Source organism: Rattus norvegicus, chromosome 7, assembly GCF_036323735.1.
Source record: "Rattus norvegicus strain BN/NHsdMcwi chromosome 7, GRCr8, whole genome shotgun sequence".
Classification (NCBI taxonomy): Eukaryota; Metazoa; Chordata; class Mammalia; order Rodentia; family Muridae; genus Rattus; species Rattus norvegicus.
The window spans coordinates 130,723,639-130,747,040 of NC_086025.1; the positions used below are offsets into that span (position 1 = coordinate 130,723,639).

A 23,402-nucleotide genomic window follows, 5' to 3' on the forward strand; every position below is an offset into this window, starting at 1 on the left:
GTCTTCCTTCCACTTGGTCAGCCCCTGCAGCCACAGAAGCCGTTTCTGAGTGTCCTTCTGCTCCTCACGTGTATGTGGTCAAGGGACTGGTTGCTGGGGTTAAAGCCACTAGTCTCCATCCCTCCCTCACAAGCTGTGTGGGATGCTCTTTACTCTTGTGACAGGTGTACCTGGAAGAATTCATTCTTCCCCCCCAGGATAGAGACCTGCTGAGCCTCAAGCATGTCATCCAGATAGCACACTCATGAGCTAGGCTGCAAAACACCCCAGTGCTGTTCTGGGGAGAGCCGGGAGACTGACGGTCAAGGTCAACTTATACAAGGATGAAACACATTTCAGGTTTTCTCCAGTGGCTTTAATCGGAAACTTGACGCCTCTGAGCTGTGGTACAAGCCTGGCTCTATGGGGCCACATCTGACTGCTGAACATCAGGGGGGAATAAATATGTCATTCCGGGTTGAAATAGAAACCCCAGGGTCCCTCTTCTTCCAGCCCAGAATGTTTCAAATTGTGGCAGCTGGATAAACATTAGTATAATTGTCAATGACACCAAGTTACAGATTCTTTTCTCCCTTTGATGTTCACCCATCCTCCGTCCTATGAGGGGAATTCTTTTGAAACGAAACAAAACACTGTGGGATCAAACACATGTCTGTAACTTCACCGAACATCTGCAAGCGGGGGAAACTTCTAGAAGCAGCTGCTAAGTTGGCCACACAGACATTTAGGATTGAGAAAACCACCTGCCCTAGCCCACTTAACCACCCAACCCATGACTCTGCAGTGCTGAGTGATTCTCTAAGATTCACCCGCTTCTTTCGGACCCAACACAGGCTGAGTCACAGCTGCAGAGAGTGTGCACTAACGGCCATTTTGTAACCCTGAATTTCTACTACCTGTTCTCCCTACGAACAACCAAAGATGATTCACAGTCATAATACCATCAGCCTCACTCCCTCCCCAAGCCCCAAGGAGGAAGAGGGGAAGACCCCTCCCCTTCACATTAGAGGGAAGTGTGAGGCCCAGGACTTTGCTCATGGCCCCACGACATGTTAAAGAGCTCTCGAAGGCTGCTCCTTTCTCTAGGCAGAGAGAGCTCTATTTCCTAGTTCATGTTGCCAAAACACAGGCTGGTTCCCTGCATTTTTCTAATCATATCTTTTTTTTCCTCTCCCAAGTGGGCATTTCTAGATTTGAGATTCCTTTTATAAAACTGGGCTCTGGGATTCCTCCGAGGCTCCTCCCTCCCCTCCCCAGTAAAGAGCAAAGAGCACCCAGATCCTGCTTGGCCCTCTACTCTCATTCCCCAGCTGGCTGCTAGTTCTATTGGGTAGAAGACACCACATAGGCTGTGGCAATGTACTTCTTGCCATTCCCGTAGGTGGTCTTGTCCCAGGTGTAGGTCTGGATAGCCAAAGGATAGCCCCCCAGGCTCAAATGGCACCTGTAGGGAAAGATCATGAATTAGCGGAGCCCACGACTTTGCCTACCTCTGTTCCAGACAGGAAAGGTCACCCCAGCAGAAGGGCCCCAACCTCCCAGACAGAGTGACCTGCACTCAAAAGTCCCTACTCCAACTCCCTGTGTTCAGCAAGCTTTCCAAACCCAGACCTCGGTGTCCCTATGCCCATGGGACAATGTTCTCATCCCTCCCAGAACAATACCCTGAACGCCTCCAGCTGAATGCTTCAGAAACCAGGTGTTTGCTTTCTGCTTCGAAAGTAAAAGGACCAGAGCAAGGTACTGTGGCACAAGTCCATAAACCCAGCACTCAAGAGGCTGTGAGGCAAGAGAATCTGTCACCCCAGGTACACTGTGAGACAAAGCCCTCCCCCCAAAAAAAATAAAAACAAAAAGTATTAGGACCCAAACGAGTTCTCAAGTGACAGAGACCAGTTATCATCAACTGTTCTCTTTGGGACTTTCTCTGGTTCTCCCAAACGGCCTCGTGTGCCAAACAGTGAGGCTCAGGGATGCAGGACAATTGCGCTGCTGGCTTCTCCACTTGAGAAGGACATGGTTCCACTGTTCCACCAAGACTGGCAGCCACCAAGTTAATCTAACCACTTCACCATTGAAGGGAAGACAGTGGTTTCTCCAACTGCCCGGCCACTGACCAGAAGACTCAAATTCTCCTGACGCTATCCTGGATGGCAACAGTCGAAGACGCCCCCACTGTCATAGTCCCTTGGTCACCCAATGCTCACTTTTTGCCTGGCCTGGTGATGAAGCACAGAGAGTAAAGGGCAAACTCGAACTCAGGGCTGCTGCCAATGAAGACTGAGCCCACTTCCTTGTAATAGCCATCCCAGTTGAACTGCATGGCCAGGACATCTGGGTAGGAATCCCACTGCAGAGGAGAGCACAGCAAAGGTTATGTGACAGAACCAACAGTCAGCTAGTATGTATGGGGGGGTCCATGAGGAGCCTTCTGGAGACACTGGCTTCTTTAAAAAAGAGACAGAAGGGACAGTCTACTGTGCAGACAGAGTATCTGGGTCCCACTCAGACCCACTATCTGAAGCTACCAGTAGCCAGGTCACTCGCTGTAACTTCCACAGGTTCAAGCCATAGTACAGGGACACAGCTGTTCCCTACAGCCCTCCACATGTGGGAGGCCAGTTCATTGCCCCTAGATGGTGTTCTGGTGTGGGACGGCCAAAGTTTCCAATGAAACATGCAGGTTAGCTCAGTTAGCTAGGCTGAACTCTCCAGCCACCCTTCAAGGCTGTTCAGACCGGGGATAGATGCATGCCTTCCTCCTCTAAGCCTTGGCCCTTGACTTTGACCTTCCCCTGGGAGGTGGTGCCCTCTGTCTCCTGCTCCCCCCTCCCCCCCCCCGCCTGCAGGTTTGGAGGCTTCCTGTTGGGACTTGGGGTAGAAATTGCTCTCTAACAGAGGAGGGCGAGACATCTATATTCCCTGTTGGGTGGTTGTGAGGGCCAGAGAGAGAAGCAAGTCTGACTGTTTGGAAGGTAGAGGAGAAGCGGGAAGTCTGGGCACCAGCCAGGCTCCTGCAGCCCAGGCACTCACAGGCCCGTCGTAGTTGTGACTGTAATAGTCAAGCAAACCCTCCTTCTCTTGCAGGTAGAAGCGGATCCAGTTATGGAAGCCAGTGACCTTGCCCTTCTTCACCTCGCCTGTAATGAAGAGTCCAAGGTGGTTGGTCTCCCTTTCCATCCCCTCTCCCACACTCCCATTCTACCACTCCAGGCCGAACCTGTCTCCAAGGTCCAGGTCCCAGCTTCTAGACCATTCAGCTGCTTACTTAGCCCCTTGCCTGACCTCCTCATATGTTTGTCAATCTCTTCTTTGGCTCAAGACCTCAGGAGACTCCTTCCTCCTTGACCACCCACTGCCCTGGCATACTCCTCTGACTGTTTCCCAAGGATCGAGCCAGGCTCTGTGGGAACTTAAGGTATGAAGGGACACAATTGCCTCTGTAGAAGTCCCCATCCAAGCGATGGAACAGAGAACTGCTCAGAAGCAGATAAGTCAGTAAACACTTGCTCGTCCTAGACAGAACCCTGGGAACCCAAGGACTGAAACTCTCTCCCTCCTAGCTATTCTAAAGCATGATTTCTCAGATGCCTTCAGAGTTGGCCTGGGAGCCCCTCCCTGGTAGGCAGCTTGGTGGCCCATTAACCGATGCTCAGGGTTGTCCAGACCCTAAGCAGAACCTCTCTCCATCATCTCTGTCCCTCCCATTCAGCTGAGCCAAGGACAGTGAGCCTACCAGAGAAGACATGTTCAAAGCCACTCGAATCCCCTTCTTCATTGCCTCTTGAGTAGAGCCCAAACCACATGTTCTTCAAATCTTCCACGAACTCCTGTTGGGAGCCGTAACGGTCTGTGGAAAGAAAAACAAAGAACTATTCGGGGAGGAAGTGGGTCAGATCCTGGGAAGCAAGGAAGGGTACCTATTCCAACATACCAAACATGCACACACGCACACGCACACACGCGCACACACACACACGCACGCACGCACACACACACACACACACACACACGCACGCACGCAGACAGGGTCTCTTTCTACACCTTGCTTTCCATGGGAAGACATGACTGATAAATAATAACTAACATCTCAGATTAGTAGGACGTCTACACCATACAAACTAGAGCAGGAGATAGGAGTCAGACCTGTGTTCTAAGGTTTGGGTCTTTGTAGTTTTAGATGGGGTCTCATTAGCTGTTCCAGAGTCCGACACGTAAAACACACCAGCCTCGAACTCACAGAGCTCTGCCTATCTCTACCTCCCAAGGCAAAGGAGTCAAGGCTGGGGCCAGGAAGGGGGGCTGTCAGTGACCAAGATACCTGGAGAATAAGGACTTTTCTACCCAGAGATCTGAAGAGACATTTCCAGGAAACAGTGAGCAGAAAGGGAGAAAGTCAAGTCGGAGAAGGATGCAACACCCAGATCCTTCAAGCCATAGCAGTAAAGCCAGATCTTCTCCAGAGATAACACCCTAGTTAACACGCCAACAGTGCAGCTCTACGGAGCACTAGCCGCGTTCACACTAGCCGTGTTCACACTAGCCGCGTTCACACTAGCCGTGTTCACACCAGCTGCAGTCATTCACACTAGTGCTCCAAGAGAATCTGTAGCAACACTGAATCTTCCCATAACTAATGATACTCGTCAGCCTGAACTTGGAGATGCAGAAACTGAGGTAGTTACAGAACCCACACAGGAGGACACACACACTTCTTGCCACTGCACTTGACTCCACACAGTATGGCTCCAGGGATGGCTCTCTTACACCCTGTCAGGTTCTTTGTGGTAGACAGTGGCCAGGTTGGTTTTTTTGGTCAACTCGACACAAGCTAGAGTCGTCTGAGAAGAGAGAACCTCGACCTAGGAAATACCTATCAGATTGGCATGTAGGCAGGCCTGCCGGCATTTTCTTAATTGATGATTGACATGGAAGGGCTCGGCCCACTGTGGACAGTGCTAGCCCTGGGCAGGTGGGTCTGGCGTATATAAAAAAGCATGCGGAGCAAGCCAGGAAACAGTGGTCCTTCATGGTTTTCGTTTTGTTTTGTTTTTAAGCAAAATCCTCTCTCCAGGTTCCTGCCTTGACTTTGCTCAGTGATGGGCTGGAAGCATAGGATGAAATAAACCCTTCTCTTCCCAAGTTGTTCTGGCTATGGTGTTTATCACAGCAACAGAAACCTAACTAAGCCAGTGGACATGACATGAATGGACAAGACAGTGGACAGGAAGGGTTTTTTTTTCCAGGGTGAATGCAATTGTGTGACATGTGCTGCATTTAAAGGGCCACTCTGGCTGTGTATGTAAAGCGGTTAATATGTTCCTATAGGTAAAAGCAGAGAGACCAGTTCAGAAGCTAATGCTTTCTCCATAAGTTGGTGGTAGCTTTAGCTGGTGGCAGCAGAGAGAAGGGGTAAGAAGAAGCAAGCAGGTCTGGAATGTGTTTTGGAAGTGGGAGCAATGAAGATTACTGATGGGGAAGTGGGGGTGGAGAGCAGTGGGGTAAAGAGAAAAGTCAAACGTATCTACTGTGCTGGGGCAACAAGCTCAGGGGCAAACTGATTGCCTAGCATGTGCAAGCTAATTAGGAATAATCTCCAGCCACACATGTGCACACACACACACACACACACACATACATACACAGAGGCATACACACACATAGACATACACACACATACATACATACATACATACATACACACATACCTACACATACAAACATACACACATACATATACACAGAGACATACACATATATACACATTCACATACATACATATACACATATACATACTCACATACATATACACATAGACATGCATACCCATACACACACTCACAGACATACACATACATATACACATATACATACATAGACATACACACACTTATAGACACACACATTCATAGATACACATACATATACACACATATACACATAGACATACATACACACATGCATACACACACAGACATGCACACACATAGATATATACATAGATATACACACATATACATACACACATACATACACATATACATACATACATACATACACATCCATGCATATATATACACAGACATACACATATATATGCACATATTCACATATATACACAAAATGTACACACACACACACACACACACACATCCTAACTTCTAGGTTTTGGGCATGAGAGCTGATGGACTGTGGTGATGTTTACGAGAGGAGCTGCCCAAGGGAGGAGCAGGTCCGGGGAAGAGGTGGGAACAGTGAGTTCTCTCCACGCTGTGTTATGTAAATAACAGCCTAATGGAGTTGTGGAGAGGGCCACAGGGCCCCAAGGGGAAGAAGGTCAGAGCTCAAGTTTTAAATCAGGGACTTCCAGAATTGTGTGGAGGATCCAAAACAGATACCAGGAATATTCTCTCCTTTCAAGGACTTAGAACGCTGAGGGAAAACAAGCTGAGTAGACATGATAACAGACCGGCTCCACATACCAAATAGCTACCCTTATTAGTACTTGCTGGCCTTCCACTCTGGTCCTCTGCAAGCGTCAGTCCCCAAAGACCTTGTGTCACAGATGAGACAGGGAGAGGTGACACCCAAACTGCACAGGTCTGCCAGGGGCTGCTAAAACCACATCCCTGCCACCACATAATTTATACTGAAGAGCAGTTTGGTTCACTCCCATTCTGGAGTCTAGGAAACCAAATATCAAGTGCTGATATCTGTGGAGGGCCAGGCAAAGCAGGCATACTAAGGAGAGGCGGAGTTTGTAATAAATGATAATCTGTGAATCCGATATTGAGTCGGCTGCCAAAGTTCTCACCTCTAGATACCATTAACACACTAGAGATTATGAGGTTGGTTTGTTTGCTTGGTGGGGGTCTAAGACAGGTTTCTCTGTGGAGCCCTGGCTGTCCTGGAACTCACACAGTACACCAGGCTGGCCCAGAACTCACAGTGGCCCTCCTGCCTCTGCCTCCCGAGTGCTGGAATTAAAGGCGTGCACCACCACCACCACCACCACCACCACCACCACCACCACCACCACACCACCACCACCACCACCACCACCACCACCACCACCACCACCACCTGGCTGAGATTATGCTTCTAATATGTGAAATTTGGGAGGCTCCTTTAAACTATAACACCAGAATCGCACTGGTGGTAACAGAACCAAGAGTCTGTCTGTCCTGAGTTAGTTTCAGCCATAATTTAATCTCTCAAACTCTGAAGAGATGCTGGCTTGAGCCATCAGAGCCTTTGTAAACATAGCAGGACAGTGGGAACCAGGGTGAGGGAGAGGGGACGAGAGCTAGGAAGCGTGATCTAGGGATTGGAAGATGGCTTGCACTGGCTTAGCTCTCCCAGCCTGGCTAGACTTCCGGTTCTCTTACTAAATAACGCGGGCTTAGCCCAGCGGTTCTCAACCCGACCTCTTTGGCAAACCATCATCTTCTCCCTTCCCCAAAATGTTTACATTATGATTCATAACAGTAGAAAATTACTGTTATGAAGTAGCAACGAAAATAATTTTATGGTTGGGGGTCAGCACAACACAAGGAACTGTATTTTGGGGTAGCACCGTAAACACCAGCATGCCGGTCTCTCATGTATTTACCAAGAGCAGACACCAGGGGGCAGCCCAGGATTGCGTGCATCTTAGAGAACCCTCTAACAACAGTTGGTAACTATTGTAGTCTCAGGTTGCAGACAGGTTTGCCCGACAGGTTTGCAAGTCCCCAGGGGCCAGCAGCGGAGACCCAGACTGATCCTGCTTGCCAGAGTTCAGGAAAGGAATCTGGAGCACACTAACAAACAGAACCCAGAGCCAAGAAGTTCCAAAGCCAAAACCATTTTTGGTCTGATTTGCATGAATCTGCATCGGAGGTGGTCCAGCCAGACCACTTCCTAAGAGAAAGGCTCTCTGAGCCTTGGCTGGTTCCCTGTTGCTGCTGTTGCTGTCCAGAAGGAGGCAGCGGGAACCCAAAATCAAGGCTTCTAACGAGACTCTGGGATCTGTGATGTGACTGAAAAGTGCCCGAGTGGAAGTAGAGATGGGGATGGGGCACCTTCAGTCCCTTCAGAAGGTAGAGAACTCACAAGATTACTGACATCCAGTCAAAAGATGGGACGATATAAGCAGGCCAGGAGGTCATTCTGCTCCTGCCAGGGCCCTGACCTCGGTGGCTTTCCTTCTAGCCTTGTCTGTGGCCCCTTCCGGATGTCACTATCCTCCATGCAGTACCTCCTACCCTATTGCTTCGCTCTCACACCCTGTCCCACCACACCCCACTCCTGCCGAGACCTCAGCAGAGGAGAGGTCAGCAGAAGAGGAGGTCCACTCACTTTGGTGACGGAGAAAGCTGTAAAGCTCTTTCATGACAGCTGTCTTCATGACCTCCCTGAGGAAAACAACCTGCTCTTCTAGCTGTTGGGCACTGAAGTGCTCCCCGTGGCCTGTGGCCCGCTGGTAATTGTTGAGTAGGTTGATAAAGGCCGCATAGGTAGGCTTGGAGAAGAGCTTCTCGTTGACATACTTGAAGAGCCTGGGCAGGTGAATAGCGCCATTAAGAGACCTGAATACGCCCTTGAAACTCTCCCCCAAATCTTCCAGACAGGGGGGACACAGAAATGGCTTTAGGAGCTGGGGGCAGCCGGAGGTGCTTTGAGGGGTGGGTGCTGTGTATTTTGGTTTAGTTCGGTTTTGAATGAGGGTTTCTCTGTGTAGCCCTGGTTGTCCTGGAATTTGCTCCGTAGACCAGGCTGGCCTGGAACTCATCACTTGCCTCGGTTTCCCAAGTGCTGGGATTAAAGGAGTGCAGTGCCAGCGCCTGCCTGAGTTACTTTTGATGGCCGACTCTGAGGTCTGTTTTCTCCCATCTTACCACAGAAACCTGGCTACACACCCCCAAAGCTCAGGTGACTTCTCTGTTTCTAGACACTAGTTATCCGTGTGTCAGAGGGACGTCTTCTCCCTCCGAGTTTGCCTGACTTGAGGAGCAAAGATCTGCGGCATCAAGGGAAGCGAGGGCAGGGGAGAAACGGGATGAGGGGTTGGAAGGAGTGAGGGGCACTCACGGCTCTGGGCATCGATCCACTTGGTTTCCTGTCTCTGCCGGGGAGATCTGGTTTTGACTATTGAGGACAATGTCTTTCTTCTGGGCTTTATTGATGTCTACCCTGTAGATGGTCTCGGAGATACTCTTAAGCTCCTCCTTGGTGATGGCATCGCTGCTGTGGGAGAAACCCTCTGAGGGGAATGGGGAGATGGCATGAGAGGTAGAGGGAGGCAGAACATCAACTGTCTGAAGATCAACAGTGCCCCCCTCTTGCCTCCTTCTGGAAGCTTGCTCTAGTGACGGGGAACACTGCCCAGTACTCTGGCAGTTAGAGGGCAGGGCAGTACAAGATTCCTAAGAACAGCACATGCCACGGCCACGGTGGGCACAGAACGTCCATATCGCCCTTCTGCACCCAGGTTCCCACACCGAGGCAGCCATCAGAACCTCCTGGAGGACTTATCAGAATGGCCAGCCCAGTCCAGAGGTCCCAAGCAGCAGGTCTGGGCCACAGACCTTAGGAGAATCCCTTCCTAAGGGTTCTCAGACGAGCAGACTGACCATGGTCACCACACAGGTTGCCAAAATCCTCACAGCAGTTCCCAAACTCTAGGCAGCGGTCATTGCAGTGGCAAGGATGGTGTTTGTCGTAGGTTTCCCGGCAGCGGCCCTGGCAGGAGCTTGGTGAGGAGTACAGGTCTAAGAGGACAGAGGGGGGGGGCTGTGTCCCTGGCAACCTGTAGAGGGCATCTAGGAGCCTAAAGACCAGCCCTTCTACCAACACCCCTAGCTATGCTTCTGGCTAAAGGTCCTCCTGGAAAAAACCACCACCACCACCACCAAACAAGCTTGACTTCTTGCACACTCTGCCGTCAGGAAATCCTTCGCTTTCTGATGCTGGACTCTACTCTGGCCTGTTGTTTTTATAATCTTCCCGCTCTAAAAATAAAATCTCTCTCATTTCCCTCCCCAGGCCTTGGATGTTTTCCTGGCCACCCCTCCCCTTGGCTGCTTGGATCCCACCAGTGTCTCCCCTGGACAGATCCAGACTCATTCTTCAGGCTTAGACCTGGGTCCTTGCCCCTGGTGTGGCACCCTTTCCCCTTGTCACCCCCTCTCCCGCCCCCCCTGCCCCCTCACCTCCCACCACCACCCCACCCCACCACCACCCCGTCTCCATCCGGGCTTTAGGCTTACAGCTGGCTGGGATCTCATCCTCCGGATCCAGGAGTGCCTTTGGCTCTGGGGGGCCTTCTTCATCTATGGCAGGGAAATAAAGTCACCAACCATGCTGTTTCCCTCCAGCTTTCTCCCCGGTTCTGGGCTTCCCACCCTCTAGGCAAGCTTGTGTGTTGAAAGGTTATCTGGACACCCTACCCCACCCCCACCCTGACACTGAAGGCTGAGGACTAAAGATGGAAGGGCTTTTCAAGGTCAGATTAGAAACTCAGAATAAAAAATAAAAAAATAATAATTTCCCCAGGTGACAAACTCCCCACCATTCTGGCATTTGGTACCCACTTCGCTCAAAAGATATAAAAAGAAAAGTATGTGAGAAAAAAAGGAGAGACAGGGGAGCCCCTTCTGGACTGAAAACCAATTTGAGTTGCCCCATATGACTAGAGCAGTTCAGCATTCTCCAAATGACGAGACTCTCAGTTGAGAACATCCTGTTTCTATTAAGAGGGTGAGTGGGGACCCACCTCTCCCTGGGGGGCTGGGCAGGTGCTAAGTATTGTTGAAGCGCTGTTAAAATCTGTTCAAAATCACTGCTAATAGTAGGGATACGTTCTTCTAGTTCTTACTGTACGCACTCCTTATGACATTGTTTGCCCGTAAATCAGCGTGGGATGGGGCAGTTTGACTCCCTAACTGGAAGCTACTGGACTTTCTGGCTGCCTTAGATGCCTCGGGTTAAAGGACTGTTCTCCAGACAGCTAGCTGTACCAGCCGTGTGCCAGCTTCAGTGCACGGAGGAAAACTACCAGATAATGTCCTCTGCTTACTCCGGGCCCTGACGCCACAGTCCCATGGCACAACCATTTCAAACAGCTTGCACCATGCCGTGCAATCCACAAGCTTCTGAGGACTGACTGTATAACTGTTTACACCCAAAGCCTACCAGAGGTAGAGCACTTCCCGTGCTGGCCTGACCCGGCTTAACTGTGGGTCACACACAGCCACACATAGGGTCACATAACTGGATACGGAGTCATGAAGAACTTGCCATCAGTAAAATGTTTCTGGACAGGCAATGGTGGGAAAAAATTAAACCCCAAATAAAACATGAATCTGAGGTGTTACTGACAGGATTCAATCACGTGTCACGTGACCTCGCTGCATGTTTGGTTCTAAACGTACAGCATGCACTGTTGTATGCGTCACAGCACGCAAGCCCAACGAGTCTGTTCTAGTTCAGGATCATAGTGCATCGTAAATGACACGGTCCCTTTTGCTTTCCTGGTCACCCCTCCCCTCTCTGTGACTGCTTGGATTAGACCAGTGTCTCCCCTGGACAGATCCAGACTCATTCTTCTGGCTTAGGCCTGGGTCTGCAATATGTTTCGTGAGACAGGCCCTCAGGTAGACCAGGCTGACTTTAAACTATGTAGCTAAAGATAGCTTTGAACCCCTAGGCCTACTGCTTCCATTTTCCGAATGCTAGGGGTTACAGGCGTGTACCACCATACTTGGCTACTGCAGTAAAGTTTGATATGTATACCTGTTTTATATAGCTATGTGCCCAGAGTCACGTAAAAGTCTCTCAGGCAGAAACAGTTTAAGAGGCTTGGTCTGACGGAGGAGGAATGACTGCAACCATCTCCAGGGTAAGCGCCAAGCTTTACCTGCATGCCGTGACTGGTGCCAACACCCCTTCTCCTCCGACTACAACATCAGGCTTCATGAGCTGGGCAGGGGACACCCAGCTATGCTACCCATCCGGTGCTGACATGAAACCCAGCAAAATGCCTCTCATGAGCATTCTCTCCACCCCCCACCCCGAGAGTGGGCTGACCTGAACCCAAATTAAAAGGCAGCAACTGGGCCAGAAGGATTAAAGGCAGCCGTCATGGTAGCAAGAGGACAGAGGTCAGGCAGTCTGGAGAGGGGAAGGGGATGTGTGCAGAAGGGAACCATGGGAAATGTGTGCTTCTTTTAAGGCAGGCATTAGCTCCTGGAAGAAAGTAAGGTCAAGGCCCATTGTGGATTACAAGACATGTGGCCACTCCATTCATTGGACCATTAACATGTGATTACTGCCCCCATTTAGCCAAAGAGCCACACGTTGGGTAAGTGAACTTTTCTTACTGGTTAGGCCCGTCGCGTGCTCAGAATTTCCAGTCTCAATAAAAAAATGACCTCAGTTCCAATCTAGTTCTCGCCCTAAGTTTCATCAAAGGTCACCAGTAAGGCAACAGGGTGGTAAGCTTGACCCTTGGAACCCCTCTGTGGTGGTTTGGATATGCTTGGCCCAAGGAGCGGGACTATTAGGAGGTGTGGCCTTGCTGGAGTAGGTGTGGGCTTGTTGGAGGAAGTGTGTCATTGTGGAGGTGAGGAATGAGACCCTCCTCCTAACCATATGGGAGCCAGATTTGCTATCCCGGCTCTCCTAGTTAAGTTCTGTCATACTCAAGGGATTCCTTCCACCATTGCAAGTGGTGGTCAAACGAAAGGAGAGACAGGAGTTGCTTCTTCAGGGATAGACTCCTTGATAGAGGCCAGAGCAAACTGCAGTGCCAGCTTCAGTTAACAGCCATTCAGGAGCTATGGGATCCTGGGGTTCCAGGCCCCCATGAAAGCTGTAACATTACAGAGCCCCTAGACCCACACAAGAGCTGTAACACTCCTAGAATAAAAGTAGCAGAGGCCTGCCCAAGAGCTGAGTCCCAGAAAGTGTCTCCTGCTGTCCCTTCCATCTGCTGCCTCACTCCCTGCTGTCACATACTGAGGCACGCAGAAGCTGCCAAGAACAGTTCCTTGCATACCCATGATTTCTACCCAGGTAGAAGAAAAGGAGCCCAGCCAGCCGATGGGCAACACTCCCCTAACTGCCCGCCAGACTCAGGAGAAAGTTCTCAGGCCTTAAGGGACACGAGATGCCATCTTCCTGTTCCTGGCTTCACGTGACTGAACAGCATCTTCGTCTCGCTGCCCATTCCCTTACCAGAAAGGCTGAGCGACTGAAGCCTTGGCTCCGGTAGAGGGGGCGGATCGCGTAAGAATGGAGAAGAGGAAAGACTATTTCCAAGGGTCTGAACTCCCCTCTCATCACATGGCGGAGCACAGCTGGCCAGACCCACCAAGAAAGGGCAGCATTCTGGGAACTCCTAGTCTGTTGGTGAGATTTCTCACTAACACCACACCACCACCGCCAGGACCACAAGTCAGCTTATTTAGTCAGATGAGGCTCAACCCACTGCTTAGTGAGTGCCAGGCTGTGTAGTGAGTGTTGGAAATCTACAAGCATCTAAGCTACATTCTGTGCTGAATAGGCTTTTGTGAGCTGAGCTAGACTTTCAACCAGCACAAGATACTTTCTATGGAAAAAAAAAGAAAGAAAGAAAAAAGCTCAGAGCTGCAAATCAGAAACTGGGGACTGAAATGGCCCTCAGGTTGGCTTTGCCTCTTTCTTAAAAAGCTAGGGTAAACAGCCCTTCCCCCACCTACTGAGTGATTATTAGCCCAGTGAGCCAGAGCCCGGGCACCGCGGAAAAAGCTGGGCTCTGACTCTGCCTGATCGTTAGGACCTCTGCTAGTAGATATGTAGGTGCGTTTTGTGTAAACCGAAGAGTGTTTCACGTGAGTGGAAGCAAAATTGGGAACCCATGGCTGGGTCAATGGAAGACACCTTTGAGCAAATTTAAAAAAGGCATTCCGTCAGGCAGTGGCGATGCTCGCCTTGAGACCTAGCACTCGGGGGATAGAAGCAAACCAAGTATGAGGCCAGCCTGTTCTACAGAGTGAGTTCTAAGACAGACAGATACACAGAGAACCCTTGGGGCTGGGAGTAAGGGGGGGCAGGGCATCCCTTCTTAGCAAACATGGGTCTCCTCCAGAGCTCACATCCTGTGAGAAGGATGCAAGCCGCATCTTCCTCTAGCTTGCCAGCTCAGCCAGGTCAGGTGACCTCGTACAACCTGTATAACCACACAGGCCAATCACCCATGACTGTGCTTTCCTAACTAGAGTCCTGTGTGCACGGTTTGACAACAAACCCAGAAGAACTTCATGTTACAACAGCAGATGATCCTTCTACCCGGAGGGAGTCTGCAACCCTGGAAGCATCCAAACAAGGAGTCTATTCCAATGATTTTTTTTCAAGGTCTGGAGAGATGGCTTAACAGTTAAGAGCAGTTGCATTCAACAAAGGAATAGATTTAAAAAATGTGGTACATCTACACAATGGAGTACTACTCAGCTATCAACAACAATGGCTTCATGAAATTCATAGGCAAATGGAATGAACTAGAAAATATCATCCTGAGTGAGGTTACCCAATCACAGGAAAACACACTTGGTATGCACTCATTGATAAGTGGATATTAGCCAAAAAGCTCAAATTACCCAAGATGCAATCTACAGACCACAGGAAGCTCAAGAAGAAGGATGACCCAAATGCAGATGCTCCCACTCCTTCTTAAAAGGGGGAAAAATATCCATAGGAGGGGATATGGAAGCAAAGTTTAGAGCAGTGTCTCAAGGAATGGCCATTCAGAGCCTGACACACATGTGGCCCATATATATACAGCCACCAAAACTAGATAAGATTGATGAAGTTAAAAAGTGCATGCTGAAAGGGATTGGATATAGATCTCTCCTGAGAGACACATCCAGAGCATGTCCAATACAGAGGTCAATGCTAGCAGCAAACCACTGAACTGAGGAATTAGAGGAAGAATTGAAAGAGTTGAAGGAGCTTGCAACCCCATAAAAACAACAACGCCAACTAACCAGAGCTTCCAGGGACTAAACCACTACCGAAAGACATGGACTGACCCAGGGCTCCAGCTGCATATGTAGCAGAGAATAGCCTTGTTGGGGCACCAGGGGAAGGGGAAGCCCTTGGTCCTGCCAGGGTTGGACCCCCAGTGAAGGGGAATATGGGGGAGGGCAATAAGGGGGATGTATAGGGGCAATACCCGTATGGGGGAGGGGGTGGGGAGGGAATGGGGGCTTATGGACAGAAAACCGGGAAGTCCCTTTGAAATGTAAGTAAAGAAATACGTAATAAAAAATTAAAAAAAAAAAAGAGCAGTTGCATATCCGGAGGAAGTTAGATGCTAGCACACATGTCAGGTAGCTTCCAACTGCCTGTAACTCCAGTTCCAGAGAGCCATCACCTTGTGGCCTTCTTAGCTACACCTACACACACTCACACTCACACTCACACACTCACACTCACACACTCACACTTACACACTCACACACTCACACACACTCACATTCACACTCACACATTCAAACTCACACTCACACACACATTCACACACTCGCACACTCACATACTCACGCTCTCACACACTCACACTCACACACTCACACTCACACTCACACACTCACACTTACTCACACTCACACATTCACACTCACACTCACACACTCACACTTACTCACACTCACACATTCACACTCACACTCACACATTCACACTCACACTCTCACACTCACACACACTCACACACTCACACTCGCACTTACACACTCACACGCTCACACACTCACACTCACACTTACACACTCACACTCACACTCACACTCACACACTCACACTCTCACACACTCACACTCTCACACACTCACACTCTCACACACTCACACATTCACACTCACACACTCACACTCACACTCACACACTCACACTTACTCACACATTCACACTCACACTTACACACTCACACTCACACTTACTCACACACTCACACTCACACACTCACAGAAATGAAAAGTATTTAAAAAATGACTTGTCAACCAGTACTCACTCACTGGGCCTGGGTGTTAAGAGCCTGTAATCCTAGCATCTTGGCAGGCTGCAGCAGGAAGGTCACAATTCAAGGCCAGCCTGTGCTACATAATGAGTTCAAGGCTGACCTTGGAAACTTACTCATATCCTGTCTCAAAATAAAAAGTAGAAAATGAGCTGAGAGTACAGTTCAGTAGATGAGTACCTATCTCATAGATCTATCTCAGACGAGTACCTATCTCATAGATCTGAGACACACACACACCCCCGCCCCCCGTGGTTCAATCTCCAGTACAGAGGAGGGGGAAGTACATTCGAGTTTGTGCTGATAGAGAAATAAATGGCTCTTTAGGGAAGGGCATGCCTTGCTTTTGTTTGTTTGTTGTTATTGTTGTTGTTGTTATTTTGAGACAGATTCTCACTATGTAGCCCCTGGCTGCCCTGGATCTGACTGTGTCTACCATGTTGGCTTCCAACTCATGGAGATCCACCTGCCTCTGCCTCCCAGAGTGCAGGGATTTTAAGTGGTGTGCTATTACACCCAGCATTGGAAAGGAAGTTTAAAGCTGTTCAGTGGGTTCTCTGGAGAAGCGACGGTCTATGATATGATGTCACAGAGGCCATGCCATTTTCCCCAGTTCACAAAGATCGTGAGTGTTGACTTCCACTTATGTGTGTGCTTTCCACACACTTACCTGTGTGACCAATAGTGAACAATCTCATATCTACCAAATCGTCATTTTGTTCTCTGATTGGGGAGGGGGGTAGAACTTAAGCTTTCAAGAGATTGTTAATCCTGACGGTTCCCACAGATTGTCCAAGTCATAGCATCTGCCCTACTTTACGTTAGGAAACTCCTAGAAAGCCTGAGATGAGCGGTCACCAAATCCCTGACCCGTGTAATCTTGTAATCTCTGCTCTCCGTGCTCTCCTCCTGTGTCCTGAAACCCTCTCCTCGGTTCCCAGCCTTGCTCTGGACTTACAAACACCAGTCCAGACATGCACACAGTCTGGCCTGCTTTGTCTCTGACCATTCATCCCACAGATGTCTCACCAGTGCACAGATGTTCATAGTCGTCACAGCAGTCATCATGCTGGGGGCACCGGCGATCACACTGGCAGACAGCATCCCGGTTAAATCTCTCATTACAGCGAGATGCGCACGACTCCAGGTTTCCTATGACAGTCAAGACCACCAGTTCAGCGCTTCAGGAATCCGATGTTTTCCCTAAATTGCCCCTTCAGGATTGCTCACGGACAGATAGAGGAGGTCATTGCTGCCTGCAGGACAAGTATGCTTACAACCTGTCAACTCAGCATAGGCCTTCCCCACTCTTGGCCGGCCCCACATGTTCTCAGGCTCAGAGCACCAAGCCAAGGCTCTGACTCAGGTGCCTGTTGACGGACTCATGACAGAAACTAGCAAAGAGGCAGTGTGTGAGCAGTAAGAGGATCCACAGCCGGGACCTGACCAGAGTCTACGGCCACTTCCCAGACACAGCGGATGTAGCCAGGGCCTCCAGATTGCCAAAAGAAACCTTCATTTGGGGGTGAAAACTTCTCAGATTTTCAACTCCCACCAGGCTGAAGAGAAAGTCAGCGGCCTGGACAAGGTCCTTTGGCCTGACCTGTAGATGAAGGAGTGCCACTACTGCTGTCTCTGAGCCTCCTGCCACTCCCCTAGGCCACCCTTCAGGCCATCCCTCCCCACTCTCTGGTCCTCTGGTCTTCTCCCTTTTCACCCTTCCTTCCACTCTACTCCCCTGTCCCATCTCTGCTCTTTCCAGCCTCTGAAATGCATTCTGTGCTTGGGTGGGGAATGAGGCCGATGTGGGTGAGAACTGGGCTTTGGGACAGGATTCTGTTATGCAACCGCGGACCACATCCCTTGCTCCAGACAAACCGCTTACAGAGGCAAGCTTTTGGTCACAAGAGGCTCATGTCCAGAACTTTTGTTTTGTTTTCTCTGTTTTGTTTTTTTTGTTTTGTTTTCTCTGTTTTGTTTTGATTTTCTTTTTTTTTTTTTTTTTTCCCGGAGCTGGGGACCGAACCCAGGGCCTTGCGCTTCCTAGGTAAGCGCTCTACCACTGAGCTAAATCCCCAGCCCCTTGTTTTGATTTTCAAGACAGGGTTTCTCTGCATAGCCCAGGCTGTCCTGGAACTCGCTCCGTAGACCAGGCTGGCCTTGAACTCAGCTATCCACTTGCCTCTGCTACACACACACACACACACACACACACACACACACACACCTGCCCCCAGCACTAGGATTAAAGGTGTGCACCACTACACCTGGCAACGACCAGAACTTTTTCAAAGAACAATACAAGCTCTACCACCGTAAAAGAGAAATCATCCCCCACTATGCCCACTACTACAGCAAATGGGGGGCAGGAGGTAGAGGAGGGGTCTCTCCACTCTTAGGGTGTTTTTGTGGTGGCTCCTGGGGTCTCCGAGTCAAGAACACTGGGCTTAGGGATTAGGCTGAGGACCATGCAGAATGACAGGATCAGAATCAGAAGCCAGGGGCATGTTTATAATGCCAGGGCTTGTGAGAGAGAAGCAGGAGGATCAAGTGTTCAAGGCCAGCCTTGGTAACTAACACAAGGTCAAAGTCAGCCTGGGTGGCATCAGATTCTGTCTCAGAAGAAAAAGAAAGAAAAAGGAAGGAAGGAAGGAAGGAAGGAAGGAAGGAAGGAAGGAAGGAAGGAAGGAGGGAGAAGGGGAGGGGAGAGGAGAAGAGAGGAGAGGAGAGGAGAGGAGAGGAGAGGAGAGGAGAGGAGAGGAGAGGAGAGGAGAGGAGAACCACCATGAACGCCTGGATTGGGCCAATCAGGAAATACAAACCCAACTTAGACTAGTGCTGGAGTTGCCCTTGAACTTAGAGTCACAGCAAGAAGGAGCTTGCACTAAACTGATTGATAAAGTATCACTTTTGTATTGATATTTGGGCAAGCACTAGACTAAGATGACATTTCCCGCTGAGCATGTACCCAGACCAGGAAGGGAGAAAGAATAGGTTTTGCCTTGGGTGAGACTCGGGTGAGTTGGAATCACAGCACGCCTGAGGAGGGGTGCACAGCGGGGCGAGGCTGGACTCTGGGTTGGAATCCTGGTTATCATGCCTTCCGGCTGTGTGACCCTGAGCCGGATTTAACTTTCTGTGTCTCTGTTTTTATTAATCTGTAAAAATGGGGGAAAAAATCAGATTCTATCTCGTAGACTATGTTCAAGAATTTAGAGTTAGCATTGGCAAGGCGCTCTGTGGTGTGCGACACAGGACAGAACCGTTTCGGTATTTGTTATGTAAATAAACAGCAGCAACATTCCACGTCCATATCGGAGGTGGCAGATGTCCAGACTGGCTGTGGCAATCGGCAATCGGCCCTGGTCAGGGAACCTGCACACAAACTACTTCCCCTGACTCCCTCCCCCGGTTCAGCTGGGCCATGCTATGAGCTGGTTGTTAGCACGTGTGCAATGGGATGTTTTAGCAGCTGACATCATCGTCATTATGGGTCTATTCTTCACATCTGAGAGAGGTGTCAGGTCCAGGTTAAACCAGGTCCTGAGGCCATTGCATATTGAGCGCAGGGCCTCCAACACACCCAAGAAGACAGGGCACTGATCCAGAGGATTGTCCCTAAAGGAGGCCAAGCCCAAGGCCACTTTTGCATCCAAGCACACAGGGAACCCTTCATGAATCTTAAGTCATCCTGCTTGGCACCTAAATGCCAAGGTCTTAAGAAAAAAGCGCTCGGTGCAGGAAGGCTGGGTCAGCTGCTTGCCCTACCATCCTGGCAGAACACCCAGAGTCCCGAGGAAGAGAATGCAAGCGAGTGAGGGCCCTGCTCTTAGTGGGCCACCGAGGCAGAGTCCCAGGATGGAATTCACCGAGTGCGTTTTAGGGCTGGCAGGAGTTGAGGACAACTGAATGGCTGGCTGCAGAGTCCAGGAGAGCTCTCCCAGTGGCCCATGCTGTGTGGGTTTGTCATCTCTGCCTCCTCAGAGCTTTGTCCCCAGTGAGAGCCCGATGCCAGCCGGTCTCACATTCCTCTGTGAATTTGTTTTGCTTCGAGGTAACCCTGTGTCATGGGGGTGGCAGTGTGTGCTGCACTGGGGACATTAGATGACTCCTCCTTGTGACTCCGGTTCCTACCCAGTGCCTCCCTTTGTCACGAAGCCTCACTCACCGAGCTAGGGCTGACATCACTATTCCAGCAGCCTGTGTCCCTCACCCCTCTGCCTCATCTCTACCTCTCCTAGGCCGTCCTTCATTTTGTCTGTCCTCCCAGCCCCGGGTCCTCCTTCCACTCCCCATTCAGAACCCCGATTCCCTCCCCTGTGAGGAGCTACAGTTCTCTGCATCATCTCTGGCCATAGCACGCCGCCCCCTTCACACCCTTTCCCCACTGGCCGTCAATAAAGGTGGGCACCAAGCCTGTATAGACAGAAGATCCCTGTACGCCAGCCCTCAGGCCCTTCGACAACCGAGGCGTCCCCACATGTTCGTCTCTCAGGGAAACACAGATGTTATTACCATGGAAACCCAGTGAACCAAAAACCTTCACCTCCAAGACCAGCTTCCTACCTCTGCTCGCTTGAACCAGCCAAGGCCTTGGAAGGGACCTGTTTTCCAGACCGTGGCCGGTGCCTGGTCGTGACCCCCGGTGTGGATGGATGCTCACTCCTGCCTGCTGGTATCTCCCCATCCGCTCTGCCTTCACTTCCCATCCATTAACAACAGAGGCTTAACTACCACTTTCAGCCCTAGTAGCCCAGGGCTGCCTGCACCTCTGAAACCACTACGGCCATTCCCTCAGGGACCTCCTCCGAGGACCAGAGGTCTCCTGTGCAGTATTATCCCAAGCCCCCACCATCCTCCGACACGCTCTTCCTTATCCCCACGGTGGGCAGACCTGAGGTAAGGAAGGTCCCAGGCCTTCCCTTCCCCCTTCCTCCTCTTCCATTCCGTCTCTAGGGCCCAGGCAGAGAGCTGAGTCCTCAAAGAGGGCATGTAGTGTTGAGAGCCGTGGGAATGGCTTTTCTCCTCCACGCCTTTCCTATTTAGGAATCCCACTGGGGTTTCTCGGTGCATCCCCTGATGGGGAAGAGAGCAAAAGTCAGCTCCTCCTAGAAGTATTTATGCTACAACCCCGACATGTACCAGCGGGCTGAGCCCTCGACTGGTCCTCCTGCTTTATCAGATCCTTTCAACAGTCCAAGGCAGGAACACCCTGGAAGTCTGGAACTGCAGGAACTCTGACTCCTCAGAGGAGGGTTCTGCCCACACCCCTCAGCTCAGCCCCCTCCCTTGGCTCTCCTCCCTGCCACCCACTCATTAACACTGCAGTGGCAGCAGCTTTTTGCTCAGTTACTGAACAGGAAAGTGTCCCTTTCCTTTTCTAGTTCCCACCTCCTTCCAGCACTACCTGCTAAGGCAAGGCACATCCCTCCTCTACCATTCAGCCCCCTTAACTTGGGGCGAACCCCCGTCACTCTAACTGTTGTTCGTCTCAAATAGGACAGGGCTCGCCTCTGAGTCAAGGGCTTTGGCTTCCTCATGAGCCCACCCATCCCCTAACATCCACCTATCACCAGGCAGCTGAGGAGGGAGTGACCAAGGCAACCAGGTAACCCCAACTCAGCAACCTCCTCCCCTTTTAAACCATGTAGTGGCCCCAAGAGATCAAAAGCTCGGCCAAGTATGGAGTCTGGTTTTTTTTAGTGGTGTTGGAGTTGATCCTCCAAGACTTCAGCCCTGCCATCCCTCTACATCACTAGCCAAATTCAGAGGCTGATCCCGTGACCTCGAGCAAGGACAGGTCAAAATGGTGCACAGGGTTAGGACGGCAATTATCGTCTGTTAGCTCCAACTCTCCACTCTTTAGGCAACCCAGCCTACTCCCATGCCCACTCCCAGAGAACGACTTACCAGCCCAGGTTAGGCCACAGAGCATAGCCACTATTAAAGGGACACAGGCTTTCATGATGGCAGCGGCAGCAGAACGGCCGTTGGGCTTGCCACTACCGTCAGAGTGAACGTTGCAGTGCCTAGATGAGCCGATTTCCCCCAGGCAGATCCTTTTAAAGACACCAGGACCTGTGGATCTGGTGTGGCTAGATCCTTCCAGGAAGGAAAAGGGGAGGGATGGATGGCAGGTGGATAGGAGGTGGAGCCCCACAGCTGTTTGAAGCCAGAGAGAAGGTGACTAAGCAGGCAGGTGATGCCAGATGTTTAAAACAGGTACTGTAGCTAGAAAATAGGCCACACTAGCAGACGAAGCAAGTTGGACCTAGTTAGGCAGGTTCTTTATTCAAGTTAGAGACACCGATGTGTTCATCTCTGGGTGATCTACTCTAAATACCCACCTACCTACCTCCAGTCACAGACCAGGCCTGCTGGAGACTGTAATTCTAGATTCACATTCGAACTGCTGTGGTCATAAAGCTGCTGCATTTCTCGCTCAGTGTAGAAATCCCTTCCGTGATCCCAAGTGCCTGTGGGACTTTCCCTCGAACGCCATCATTCCTGAGGAGGCTGGGGTACATCCTCTCTGGTCTGCTTGTCTCCCCTCAAAGATCTCACTCCCAACCCCTAGGACTTTACACCTATGATGTATTGGTATAGAGAGAAATAGAAAGGAATCTGGGGGGAAAAGACATCAGGACACTAAGCAGATATTCATCAGCTCCCTCGTGCAGAGATGGCTTGTGGAGGAACTTGGATTCTCTTCTGGCTAATTTTTTCAGCAACTCAACACAAGCTAGGGTCATCTGGGAAGAAGGAATCTTATCTAGGAAAATGCCCCCATCGGCAAATCTGTGAGGCACTTCTGTGGTGGATGATTGATGTGGGAGGTCCAGCCCACTGTGGGCGGTGCCACCCTTGCATGTGGTCCTGCTTTGTATAAGAAAGCAGGTTGAACAAGCCAGGGTGAGCAAGGCAGTAAGCAGCATCCCTCCGTGGTCTCTGCATCAGCTCCTGCCTTTAGGTTCCTACCCTAGGTTCCTCCCCTCAGTGATGAACCTTGACCTGAGGATTGTAAGACTAATTAAACGTTTTCCTCCTCAAGTTGTTTTGGGTTGTTTTACCACAGCAATAGAAACCTTAAGAGGGATGTTCACATAATTGTGTACAAGCACCCAGAAAAGGTGGAACGCACCCCAACAGGTTTCTCTAACTGCTGGCCATCTAGGAACCCCACTGCTCCTCATCCTCGCTTCTCCTGCAGTTAGATGCTCACATAGGCTTCTATCTTGACAAGTTTTTCCAGGGAGCCATCATTGGAAACTCCAGAAGACTAGGACAGCGTAGGAAAGGATCCAGGAAGGGGCACGGTGGAGGGTGAGGGGTAAGAATGCTAAGGGGAAGAGGCCAAGGCTGC

General features: G+C 50.4%; 1 protein-coding gene across 1 annotated transcript; it reads right to left on the minus strand.

Moving 5' to 3' along the window:
- Positions 1–333: 333 nt before the first annotated feature.
- Endou (endonuclease, poly(U)-specific) lies at positions 334–22,034 on the minus strand. Its single transcript, NM_001191069.2, has 10 exons — positions 21,950–22,034; positions 17,069–17,191; positions 10,251–10,313; positions 9,615–9,752; positions 9,073–9,244; positions 8,341–8,540; positions 3,737–3,850; positions 3,034–3,140; positions 2,208–2,350; positions 334–1,444 (listed from the first exon to the last, which is right to left on the minus strand). Exons 1-10 carry the CDS (start codon positions 22,002–22,004, stop codon positions 1,324–1,326), a joined length of 1,236 nt encoding a protein of 411 aa, NP_001177998.1. The 5' UTR covers positions 22,005–22,034; the 3' UTR covers positions 334–1,323.
- Positions 22,035–23,402: the final 1,368 nt, after the last annotated feature.

What these genes read in the sequence shown, in the direction of transcription:
- Endou (NM_001191069.2), bottom strand. Translation starts at nt 22,004, where the DNA reads ATGAAAGCCTGTGTCCCTTTAATAGTGGCTATGCTCTGTGGCCTAACC. An exon ending in CTGTGGCCTAACCTGGGCTG is followed by an intron (nt 17,192 to 21,949) that starts GTAAGTCGTTCT and finishes TGACTGTCATAG; the next exon opens with GAAACCTGGAGTCGTGCGCA. An exon ending in GTGGATCGATGCCCAGAGCC is followed by an intron (nt 8,541 to 9,072) that starts GTGAGTGCCCCT and finishes TCACCTGCCCAG; the next exon opens with GCTCTTCAAGTATGTCAACG.